At 35.8% G+C, this 13,671-nt stretch overlaps 1 protein-coding gene across 2 annotated transcripts; it reads left to right on the top strand.

Moving 5' to 3' along the window:
• The first annotated feature begins 212 nt into the window (after window positions 1-212).
• Window positions 213-10,475, top strand: LOC128243520 (uncharacterized). 2 transcript variants are annotated; one of them, XM_052961338.1, is made up of 2 exons: window positions 213-320; window positions 8,832-10,475. In XM_052961338.1, exon 2 carries the CDS (start codon window positions 8,845-8,847, stop codon window positions 10,018-10,020), a length of 1,176 nt encoding a protein of 391 aa, XP_052817298.1. In that variant the 5' UTR covers window positions 213-320; window positions 8,832-8,844; the 3' UTR covers window positions 10,021-10,475. The 2 variants fall into 2 exon arrangements, with proteins under 2 accessions (XP_052817298.1, XP_052817297.1); XM_052961337.1 differs by lacking the exon at window positions 213-320 and adding an exon at window positions 1,516-1,964.
• The last annotated feature ends 3,196 nt before the right edge of the window (window positions 10,476-13,671 follow it).

The raw sequence follows: 13,671 nt of genomic DNA, 5'->3' as shown, positions 1-13,671 counted from the left end.
TCGGTCTTTCGTTTACTTTAGATTGATCTAATCCTTTTATACAAGTTTTTGAAAATTTCTGATACATAAAGTTTACCATGTAGTTTAACTTCATTCATGAAAACATTATGTTTAATAGCCAAAATCAATATGTAATATATACCAACAAGAAAGCTCGGTTAATTTTGAGATATTTTTCTAGCCTGAGGACTTTGAATCAAGTGCATTTGTTGCTTTAACACGCATCCATAAAAGCTGCAGTGTCTGTTCAACAAATATTTATTATACGGATGTGACTAATTTAAGAAAGACGTGTATGTGAATCGTTAAAAAGGATAAACGTATGTATATTTTCTATTTATGTTGGTTGATTGATTTTTTTATGATTTCATTTGGTGTACAATTATGTAAGTAGTTTACAATTAAACTTCCATTAAAAGTGTTTTGAAATCAGATGCTTTTTTTCAAAATAGCATTCATTAAAAAGTGAATTCACTTCATCGAATTGCAATGATTGATTTCGTGTAGACTGTAGATCGCCAAATTTAAGTCATAGAATACAATGACGTTTTGGACATGATATGTTCTCGTTGAAGATTTAATACATATAGTCATAGGACTTAAACTATAACTCGAGTCATAAAAAACGAGTTTCATGACAACCGAAGCTTTTTTGATTTAGTATATGATAACAATTTTTACATGGTCAATTTTTAGCGGACATTTAGTGATATTAAGTATCCTTTTACAAACAACTCCCGTTTTGTGGTTTAACTAACGGTGATACATTTTAAGAAACAATCTAGAATTAAAACCTGATCATGAATGTTGTTAAAATGGTACACTTTGTGCATCAACAAATTTCAAAAACATGCTCGATTTACGAAAATATTTACTGAAACTTCTGCGATTGTAACACATTTATTTCATGATATTTGTTTAAACTTGTCACTGTTTCTAATACCCTTTTTCATACTTGTAACATTGTCGTCTATCACATAGTACTGTTGTAAATACCTTAGGCTGCCAGACTACTAATTTACGCTGCCAGACTGCCAGACTGCCAATTTCACGGATATCTTAAGTAAATCTAAAGAGGCAATCTTTTTCATACTTGTAACATCGTCGTCTTACACATATAGTTATGATGTAAATACCTTAGGCTGCCAGGCTGCCAGACTTCCAATTTACGCTAGCAGACTGCCAACTTCACGGACATCTTATAGTTTCATATGTAAATCAAAGAGGCAATATATACATATAAGTTCATGCTAACAGTCGATAACGTTGGCTAATTTTAGCAAACTTTTGTTGTTTTGGATTCCTTTTGTGTTTCAGTGCATTCACTGCAAGCGGAGAACCAAATCGCAACAACTTTTAATTTCTGAACTTAGGGCGTTTTTATCAACATTTGTCATCTCATTTATTATTCAGGATGGCGATCTCATTATGTTCAATATCCGTTTCAGTTGATCATAGGAGAGTGTTCGAGAATTTCAAGTGGATTTATAGTATATAAGTTTTGTAAGGCAAGATAATCAACATGTTTGTTTATAAACACTTCTAGACCGTCACGATTCATTTGTAATTTTAAAATTATAGGATCAATTTATTTGCTGTGGCAACGTGCATCATTTATGTTTCTTCCGGGTCATAGCGCCTGAGCCTTTAAAGCTGCATCATGCTTGATCGATTATCTCCTTTCATGCTCACCGTACATAACACGTGGTGTGGAGGCCGAATAATAAGATGTGGATTAGTTTCAAGGAAGACAGTGTTCTAACCGGGTGATAGGAGCTATTTTATAAACTGTTGGGAAAAATATCGCTTATCAAGTGTCATGATCATAGTCATATCATTCACAAAATGTAATAATCTTTAAATAGACGGTGCAAATGCGAGTTATATATTCGTGGTCACTTATCTCTCAGCGGATTGTTTTCACCTTTGGAAATGTGCAATTAAAGTGATACAAAAGCTCAAAGGTATGATTTTATATGTAACAATGTTTTAATTTATTATGTGGAGTTTAACCCGTCAATACTATAACGACCGTTCATTTGACGTAGCGCGCACGAACAATATGTGACATCTGTGTGTACTTATATGAGCAATCTCCTGCTTCATAAAGACATTATCATTTACAAAATCAATATAACGTTATTACAAATACATCAATCCGTTTATATAACAAAATTTACCCTCGGGGGTAAATTTGCTTCAAGGGCAAATATATGCATATACGCGAGAAAAAAAACACTTGGGTATATTTTTCCCTAGGACAAGTTTGTACCAAGTCTTCAGATGGGGAATATATACATATATATATATATATATATATATATATATATATATATATATATATATATATATATATATATATATATATATTATATGTGTGTGTGTGTGCGTGCGTGCGTGCGTGCGTGTGTGTGTGTGTGTGTGTTTTATATCACATAAACGCATTACCAGTTTCCCACTGTTGGTATTTCTAAAGGATAGATATCAGTATCTTTCTGACAAAGTAACAAAGTAATAGAATGAAAATTCACTTATCAATGCATGATTATTCTACCCAAAGTCAGTTATAACGGCTTTATTAATATTAATATAAGTTATTTATTTTTCCAACGAAAATAGGTTTTTATAAAAATATATTTTTCCAATAGCCATATAAATGTATACAAAAACTACCTCAGGCCACAACAAATTGATCATTTGTTCGTCGGATTTGCCTCACCTAAAATTCGAAAAACGAAAAAAAAATAAAAAAACTTTTTTTTTGCGCCCGCACATACTATTTGGCCGCGCATATTTATATTTTTTGTTGACTTCTAAATTTCCTCTATTTTCTGAAATTCTTTTACTTAGAATTTAAACCTGCAACGTCGACCTCGCCTTTTTGAATGTAATTCCATGCTTTACATTCTTCGCGAGGAAACTTTCCTCGTGTCAGGACAAAATAAGGTCCGGGTAACCGCAAAATAGCCGATATTTGTTGACAGTCTTTTTTGTCGGGAATATTTTGCAGGACGCACCGTTGTTATTCATTTCCGGTAATAATTATAAGTTTCAGGTTACTTTCAGTATTTGTAATGTAAAATAAACGTTTTAAGTGAAAATCAGTGTCATAGTCAATGGATTATAGTCTTCAGTAAACAACAAGAGTTTCACAGCGTCGAAGGCAATAATTATTTATGTGTGTTTTAAGTAATTTATTGTTTTGTACTCAAAATTTAGTGTTAAATAATAACTAAATCGTATTTTGAGTGCAAAACTTTTATTAAAATACACGAACACACGACTTACGGTACAACCATTGAACATGTTTTCGTGAGTAATTTTTTTTAAATTCTTAAATGTCTTGAAGTAATCATAATTGTTTAAAACAGATAAAAATAGTAGGACTTGTAAATCTTTTAGAAACATTCTGTATTTATGCACCAGTCATTTGTAACCACGCCCCCCCCCCCATGCTCTCCCCTCAGGTCCGAGGATAGCCGGGTAAATGAACCGTGTTTTAACCTTCCAGGTGGCCCCGCAGTGGCGGGTGAATGCGGTGGATATGCCCGGCGGGGTAGGCTGGACCGAAAGTCCCCGCTATTCCCCAGACCTAGACCTAGAGGGGGGGGGGGGGCTGGTGGTTACAATTGACTAGTGCATAACACATACAGTTTGAAAATAACATCAGTTAAATCAGAAAATAAAACCTTTTATAAGTAAAATGACTGTTTTAATTTTCTCAATTCTTTGTGATTATCCAAATTTTTCTTTGACCGAGTTGTAGTAAAGTGGCCTGTTTCTTACGGTCATTGAAGCTATGGGGCCATCATGTTATTCTTTTCTTGGTCAAGGCGAGGTCTTGAAAGGGAAACACCACCTGCTTTAAAATAATAACCGGTGCCACATTTGCAGAATTGTCTGATCCTGCTTCAAGTATGTTGTCCCGCAATTCAATCCACAGTGTTTGTTTTTTTAGAAATGTTCTCTGTGTTATTTACTTTTTCAATCTTCTGCAATGTCAATGTCACTACAATTTTATCATGTGCTTCAAGAGGTTCAAATTTAGACCTGACCCAATATTTGGAAATGCTCAAATGATGAATTACTCTTACTAGTCTAAAATGTTTTTTTGTGATAGTAAGTTACAGAATGAATACAATAGTTTTCTTTTTGGTCCTCGAATAATTGCACGTTACTATGAGGTATGTTGTCTTTACAATATATCCACGTTTAAATTAAAGTTAATAGTAAAGCACTGGATCTCATTGCCATTTGTTAAATATTGAGACAGATTTTCATGTAATACAATCAAAACCTTTTCATTTATAACTGAGAACCGTTGTTTGTAATTGAAAAGCTTTTCTTGACATAATTGTATGATAAATTTGGTAAGAAATAAACCTTTTTATTTATTTTTTTATTTTTCGCTCTTCGCTCGCCTCTGATTTGCCTTAAATTTAAAAAAAAAGTATTTTTATTTTTTTTTCGCTCGCTCGCTCCTACTTTTTTTTGGCAAAATCCATAGAACAAATGATCAATTTGTTGTGGCCTCAATAGCATATTTACTTCCGTCATATATTTTCCACAAGGGGCAGATGCTAGTAGTGTAAATGGGGTATATCAAACTAATAAACAGTTTCAAATATTCACCGACCGTGATTGATGCGTGGGGCTTTACGCCATTGAATAAAAAATCGATAAAGAGTTTCAACTTGATAAATGAAGGACGTCTGCTTTATATTTGTGTAAAAAACATGGATATTGCTGAATGTAGTATTAAAGCTGTTTCAAACCAATGCATTCCATTAAGCTACGTGTTACTTCCCGTTTGTTTTCCTGAGAGTTTGAGTTTGTCTGTACGTCCATATATTGCGATTCTTGTCAAGCTTCGAACATGTATACATACCAAAAGGGTAATTATACTAGTTAAGCAATACTAAACATTGTTAATTTACCCTTCACCGGGCACTTACACATAAACAAATGGCACTTGTAAAATATCTAGGTACTTAAAATATTTGAATAAACATCTCACCACAATTGTGACTCTAATCCTTAATATTCATGTATAGGATTCTCTCGCTCAAACGCGGTCATGGTTTGGTGAAGCTTAGGATTTCGTTGGTTTTAAATTAGTGATCTGTTGAGAAATCGAAGTAGTTTCTATGCGAAACGCGGTCATGGTTTGGTGAAGCTAAGGATTACGTTAGTTTTAAATTAGTGATCTGTTGAGACAGCGAAGTAGTTTCTATGCGAAACGCGGTCATGGTTTGGTGAAGCTAAGAATTACTTGGTTTTTAAATTAGTGATCTGTTGAGATGCATTAGATTAGTTTATATGCGATTCAACATGCCAAACACTGATTAAGGTGACATTTATTTACAAATTATCCAGAAGACAATAGCCTTTATTGCAAAAATATGCACCACAAGTAATACACTATTTCGTTGTTTAAACCTGACAATAGGCCGATTGTTCAACATCTGTTACAGTTAACAACGTGATTACACATATAATATTATATTTCATACGTGTATGTAAATCAAGAAATTTTCAAGTCAAATCAAGTAGCTTTATTGTCAAAAACTAACACAATACACATAAACTTATTAAGTCACATTCATTTCAACTGACACACACAACACATACACGTGTTATAACACATACATATCAACTGACACACAATACACATACTCTAATTAAGAGGAATACTGTCAACTGACACACAATAAACATACTCTAATTAAGAGGAATATATGTCAACTGACACACAATACACATACTCTAATTAAGAGGAATATATGTCAACTGACACACAATACACATACTCTAATTAAGAGGAATATATGTCAACTGACACACAATACACATACTCTAATTAAGAGGAATATATGTCAACTGACACACAATACACATACTCTAATTAAGAGGAATACTGTCAACTGACACACAATAAACATACTCTAATTAAGAGGAATACATGTCAACTGACACACAATACACATACTCTAATTAAGAGGAATATATGTCAACTGACACACAATAAACATACTCTAATACACACACTAATTAAGACGCATTCATCTCAACTGACACACAATACATACACACAAATTAAGACGCATACATCTCAACTGACACACAATACACACACAAATTTAGACGCATACATCTCAACTGACACACAATACACACACAAATTAAGACGCATACATCTCAACTGACACACAATACACACACAAATTAAGACGCATACGTCTCAACTGACACACAATACACATACTATTTTGCGTATTGGGCTATGTCTATAAAAAAGTTGTATATACTTATTTACATCTTATATCAGAAAAGAGACAATTTTCTAGAACTTGCTATATTTCTTTTGGCCTGACCAGTAGATGACCCCTATTTATTTCATGGGTCATCGGATCAAAAGTCAAGATCACAGTGACCTTTAACAGGAAAAGGTTGTCAAAGCTTGTCCGAGAGATAACTCAACAATGCCTGGACATCAAATTTAGCATGGAGGCTGGCCATGACCAGTAGATGACCCCTATTGATATAAGGTGTCAACTTCCAATGCCAGTGACCTTAAATGCTCAATAACTTGATAGTGCCTTCATCCATGGCCCTCAGACTTGACTTTTAGGTTTGGCCTGACCAGTAGATGACCCCTAATGATTTTAGGGATCATCGGGTCAAAGGTTATGGTCATAGTGACCTTGAATGCAAACTCGACAATTCCTGGATCTATGGTCATAAAACTTGACATGAAGGTAGGGCCTGACCACTTAATGGCCCTTTTTGATTTTAGGTGTCATCGGGTCAAATGTCACATTTACCTTGAATGCCAAAAAGGTTGTGATAACTCAATGCTTGCACCCATGGCCATTAAACTTGACTTGGAGGTTAAGCCTGTCCAGTAGATGACCCCCACTGATCTAAGGGTCATCGGGTCAAAGGTCAAGGTCGGAGTGACATTGAAGGCAACAAGCTCTTCTGTGTGATAACTCGACAGTGCCTGCACCCATTGCCCTCAAACTTGACAATTATGTCGGGTAGATAACCCCTCATATTTACAAATTTCCTGCTGCTGAGAGGATACATGTCTATCTGCAAATGTCAGTTATCATCTGAACATGATAAAAAAAACTGTACCTATTTTCATCACACTTTGAATGGTTATAATTATAAGACAGCCTCAAATGCGTCAATGCAATGACAAATCAGCTGTCATTTCAGTCCATGCCTATTTCATTCAATTGTCCAAATATTCCTGACAACATGGCGCCCAGGGATAATGTTTGACAGGTATCTCTTGTTACAATTATGTTCACAGGCAATACAATTCGAATCAAAAAAATAATTTTGAGAGGCCCGGAACTGTAACCGATAAGTGCCTGTCAATACCTTAAAATAAGTAATGTTTTTCTATAAAAAAATCAGCTTGTTTAAATATTATATTCTGTCCGGTGGATTATAGAGATTTATCAGTGACAAATTTATAGCCCGCTCTCAATTCCAAATCAAACGTCAGCGCGCTTAGGGCTACCACACCATTTCAACAACGTCATTTCGGAAATGACGTTACGTGCGCATAGAAATTGGCGCGTTTTCCTTAAAAAGGGTATTTAATTGACTTTGAACTCCGTTTTGGGGCATTTAATAAAAAGAAAAAAAAATGTTTGTTTCAGTGTAAAATAACATATATTTTCACTCGTAAACACCAAAATGAAGTATATCTTTAGATGTCTTAACAATTACCCTCTATATGTTCTAGGACAAATTAACATTGCTTTCATTTCGCAAGGGTATTGTTAGTGGATAGTTGATTAAAGGAAACCCAATATTGGCAGAGAGATTTAAGTAAGGCATGGTATTTTGATCAACACATTTATATTTTAGCGTAATTGTTAATCTATACCTATATATTCCCCTCGGTTTCTCAAAAGACTTTTTTTAAGATTATGTGGCTATTATTTCCAACATCGTCAGTATTTCCCCTTTATGTAATCGTATAATAACACTTATCCACTTTTCGGAGAACCCGCACGACATTCATTTTTGAATGCCCAATGTCCAGTGTCGTGCAAGCACGACTTTTACGATGCCAATGTCGTGCCAGCACGACTTTCGCTTTTGAATGTCTAATGCTGTGCATCCAAGACATTTACTTTTGAATGTCCGATGTCGTATGTTTTGCAAACTTCACACAGCTGATATCTTGATACACTCGTTTGCTTTCTACTAAAACAAACACAGTGAGATGTATTACAATTAAACAAACGTAATATATATATAAAGGCATACTTTGAGTTCTATTCCATTCAGCATCAAATATGTCAGCATGGTTTATACATGTTTGCGTATAAAGTATATTTTTAACAGAACCTTGCACAAAGAACATGTTCAGGGTGCGGAACAACTTGACTTCAACATGAAATATTTTACGTTTGCTTGTATCTTAACGATACAATCCTTTGCCAAATTACACGGCACACACATTGTTGCATCGTTCTAAAAAAGTCCATCAAGTTGAAATTTCAGCCAAGGATTCCAAGCAAATCTAAAATATTTCACACTTGTTGAAGTAGAAAATAGCATAGTCCTCTTTAGGCTAAGAAATATTTTCAAATCTTTTCCGTGGAAAATATTTAGAAATTAACATCACTTACTTATTTGTTTACATCGGTTTTGACCCGTGGTGACTCATGTGAGAACCCCGTTGAATTCACGTGATTCGCATCCTGATGTTCACACCTTCATATTCAAAAAGCGTTACAAATGCAACCTCTCTTTTAAAGACCTTTAAATAATAACAATAATTTAATATCCTTTTCTTATTTCAGTTGACTTGCTTAGATGTCGCCTCCGAAGTTGGTCTTTTATGTGACTGTGGTTGTGTTTGCCGGTGTCGTCATCTTCACTCGTGACCTACTTTACCTCGTTCGGACAGAGACCAGATATGGCCAACTCGATCAATATGACCATGCCGTTAGGAATAAACATCATATGGACCAGGCAAACTTGAAAATTCTCCGCGCCAAAGCTGGCCTGGTTCATGACGAAAACAATATCGAATTAAATTTAACATTACGTTTCCAAGTAAATGGCGGTGAAAATGAGGTGCGTCAGAAGTTAAAATATGTTGACAAAACGGTAAAAACGAGTAAAAAAGAAGCAGCCAGCCAAGGCGAAATAACATTTGAGACACCCAGTCTATTGACACTTTTTACGACATGGAGCGGAAAAGGTGACGTCAACGCAAGAACGCATAACTTCACACTTAGGAACTGGGCAAGACTTAAACCTGAAGTTAATCCTGTTCTATTTATAGACGATGGATACGATGCTACTGTTGCACAAAGACTCGGTTGGAAAACTCATCGAATACCAAAATCTTCTATTAACGGTCTTCCCGTGTTAAAAGACATGTTCAAAGTGATCAAGGACACGTACAAGTCTACATTTTACGGATATGCTAATTCGGATATTCTTTTTACATCTAACCTTGTTGAAACATTAGTGCACGTGTATTACGACAGTTTTTACAGTGATAACACAACACTGGTGACTGGCATGAGAACAAACATAGTGAATTTAACAGAAGAGGAGTTTTCCACCCAAACCACGCTCCTAAACGCTGTCTCAACTCGAGGCCAATTGTATATGACTTCTGCTGAGGACTATTTTATTTACGCGGCGGAATATTCTTGGAGTGATATGCCGGAATTTGTTGTGGGTTTGATAGCATACGATAATTGGCTCGTGCTTAATTCCAGATACAGAGAAGATCATGTTATAGACGCATCAAGAACCGTAACAGCCGCACATCATACAGTTCGAGAACCAGACTATCAATCTCACTTCCGGGAAAACGCGCAATATAACAAGGTGTTGTTTCGTAAAATGATGCAGTTCCATGTAGAACCGCCATACGAGAAAGGGTTTACAAATTGTATAGATAAGTATACTGAATTCGTTGATAAAAAGATAGAAATACGAAGCAGAAAGCTAGAAGACCCATGCCTGTTTTAGTCGTATTCGTTTATAATATGCATTTACATAATTATGCATGTCCCCAATACTATGTTTTTCCTGCAAGTAAGCAAAACATCGTATACCTGAGTCAGTGAACAAAATATGTATATTATACTATTAGTTTGCAAAAAAAGCGATATGTATAAAGCAGCTAAACAGATAAAAATGAAGGAAAGCAACGCAATCAAAACTATATTAGAATTAAACACGGCAACACATGAGGCCCAATAATCCTTAATGTCAGATAGTTACATGTATATAACAAGTTTTGCATAATACTGAATGTATATTCTATAATTTATGCTGTACATTTTCATCATCGTTGAACTTATCATTATGATCAATCATATTCATCGCTGTCGTCATCGTTATCATGATCACCGTTGTCGAACTGTGTCATAGTGGTTGTTCCATTATTTTACTTTTTGAAAATAAAACAAAATTCACCTGTATGTGTTTGTGAAATGTGTAAGTATATTCTTCGTTGAATTCGTTAAACCATTTATAGTACAGTCACAAGAGGCATTCTTGTGCATTATTTGTCCAGAGCGTTTATTGGTATATCTGAAAGCTTCTCTTTGGTGAGGGTGGACAATTGGCATTATGCAGATTACCATAGTAACCAAGAAAACAGCAAAGATGGCCGCCGTTTTCTGAGATCACGGCTTGTCTTTCTGTGTTTGTTTTTAGAATTGACTTTAATATTTGAAGTAAGTAATGAGCAAATATCAAGCTTTCTAACATACCGCCATTAAGGTCACCCAAGGTCAAGGTCATTTCAGGGTTGAAAAAGAACTAAATTACTAGTTTTTAACCAATGATTTATAATTATTTACAATTTGTATCCATTGATGAGGAGGAGACATTGGCAATACGGTTTACAGTCATGAAGGATGGTTTGAATTTCGCTTGTGGAAACATCAAAATACGTAAACATTGTCCACACTGTATGAAAACCCTTACATTATCGATGGGACCACAACATCATTTATAAAAAAAAAACATTGGATATAGCATATACACTATGCAAAAATGTGTGTTTTTTCGCTCTAAATTGCCTGTGCTTAGTGGTTATGCACCAGTAAATTGTAACCACGCCCCCCCCCCCCAGGTCCGGAGGTATACCGGAAATGGGTCGTGTTTTTACCTGCAGTGCCGAGTGAATGCGGTGGTTTTGTCTTCGCGCAAAATATAACGGGAAATGGGCCTTACCTAGGTCACTTGGGTTCGGGGGCATTTAGCGGGGATTTTACCATCTGTTCGTGCCCGCAGGGCGGGGATTTTATCCGGGGTTGGCTGGACCAAAAGTCAAAGTCCCCGCTATTCCCCGGACCTTGGGGGGGGGGCGTGGTTATAATTGACGGGTGCATTACCACAATGTGGTCTATTTGGCAATGAGGACGCTTTATAAAAGTTGAACATAAGTTTCACTAGCTTTAAATGGCTTTATGGTTCCCAAACGACGGTCATTTTGCAATGAGTAGGCTATTTTAGAGTTGGTTTTATGGTTGTATATATGTGATCTATTTGGCTTTGAGTTTATCTGACTTTGAATGGGTTTTTATTGTTGTTAAATTACAATTGCACATAGTTTTGCCTGGCTCTAAATGAGCTTTATGAAACCCAACATATGGTCGAGTTAGCTCTTGGTGGGCTTAATAAGAGCTGCTCATGGATTTGTTTGGCTCTGAATTGGCTTAATGTATGTATTGTGGTACAGAACATGCTTAATTAGATCTGCAAATTGGTTTATTTGGTACCTGCACGTTTGTTCTTCAGCCCTTCAATGGTGCACTGGACTTGACACTAGATGTGTTCTATTGGTGCGCTGGACTTGACACTAGATGTGTTCTATTGGAGCGCTGGACTTGACACTAGATGTGTTCTATTGGTGCGCTGGACTTGACACTAGATGTGTTCTATTGGTGCGCTGGACTTGACACTAGATGTGTTCTATTGGTGCGCTGGACTTGACACTAGATGTGTTCTATTGGTGCGCTGGACTTGACACTAGATGTGTTTCAATGGTGCGCTGGACTTGACACTAGATGTGTTCTAATGGTGCGCTGGACTTGACACTAGATGTGTTCTATTGGTGCGCTGGACTTGACACTAGATGTGTTCTATTGGTGCGCTGGACTTGACACTAGATGTGTTCTATTGGTGCGCTGGACTTGACACTAGATGTGTTCTATTGGTGCGCTGGACTTGACACTAGATGTGTTCTATTGGTGCGCTGGACTTGACACTAGATGTGTTCTATTGGTGCGCTGGACTTGACACTAGATGTGTTCTATTGGTGCGCTGGACTTGACACTAGATGTGTTCTATTGGTGCGCTGGACTTGACACTAGATGTGTTCTATTGGTGCGCTGGACTTGACACTAGAAGTGTTCTATTGGTGCGATAGACTTGACACTAGATGTGTTCTATTGGTGCGCTGGACTTGACACTAGATGTGTTCTATTGGAGCCATAATGGGATTTACTAGGTACTTAATTGGCTTGGGTACAACTTATTGGGACTTAAGTATTAAGGAATGACGTCATATATATATATATATATATATATATATACTTAAACTCGCCAACTTATTGGGACTATAATCCTATCCATATTTATTGGGACCTACTAGATATAATAGTGATACAGGCGTCACTGTCCTATATACAGTATAGATTGACTGTTGGAATGCTATGTATATCAATATACATCAGAAAATCTTGAGACATAGGTACCTTTTTAGTGTCACCAACTTCTTGGGTCAGACCCATCATTTTACTGGGGCTTTAGACCCAATATGTTATATATAATATATAAAATGCATTAAGCTATTGGGTCGAATCGGTATGATTCCACGCTTATCTTTGACACTAGGGCTGAATGAATTTAAAATTTCAAAATGTATGGATTTAGATATAACATGTCTTACTTCTAGTAGACATGATGATCAGATCTGTTAACAAAATTGGATCAGGAACCAATTTCCAAATTGGCCCACCAAGAGGCTTAAGTCGTTTCCTGAAAGTGGGGACAGTTGGAGGCAATCAAAAACTGACAGCAAGACATTAGTTTTTTTTAACTGAATATTGTAAAAAGAACTTCTGGATATAAAGAAGTATGAACAATCAACCCTGTAACCAATTTGATATGTAAATAGTTTGGACCCCGTCGAGACAGCATCTGTAGTTGTTTCATCAGGATCCTATTTATTTGCTTTGAAGGTTTATATCACTTTGAAATATAAATAGGTAATTTTGCCTCCGACTTCTAGATAAAATAGAATGTTTGACAATATTGACAATATTGTCAGAAAAGAGCATCAAAATATTTTAGTGATAGTTCTATTATCAATTTTAATTATTACATAATGATTGTCCAATTTGTAGGGCTGTGGATCGCCGGTCAAGTGGCGATCCGATTCGATCCACGAGTCAGAGATGACGATTCACAGATCGAACCACGAATCATCAGCATTAATTAACGACCACATAAACACCTTACGAAAATCATTTTCTTTAAATTTGTGTTGTAAAATAATATCTATTTTGATATTTGTGTTATAGCTTTCATCATCTGTTCATCGAAATTCAGTTTGAAAACTAGATGGGTGTTGTTTTCGAGCATAGCGTCGAAAACAGATGTCTC

The sequence above is a fragment of the Mya arenaria genome, chromosome 8 (genome assembly GCF_026914265.1).
Source record: "Mya arenaria isolate MELC-2E11 chromosome 8, ASM2691426v1".
NCBI classification, from domain to species: Eukaryota; Metazoa; Mollusca; class Bivalvia; order Myida; family Myidae; genus Mya; species Mya arenaria.
This window is presented reverse-complemented; position numbering and strand designations above follow the sequence as displayed.

Coding starts and splice junctions, on each gene's coding strand:
- LOC128243520 (XM_052961338.1), top strand. CDS start 8,845: ATGTCGCCTCCGAAGTTGGTCTTTTATGTGACTGTGGTTGTGTTTGCC.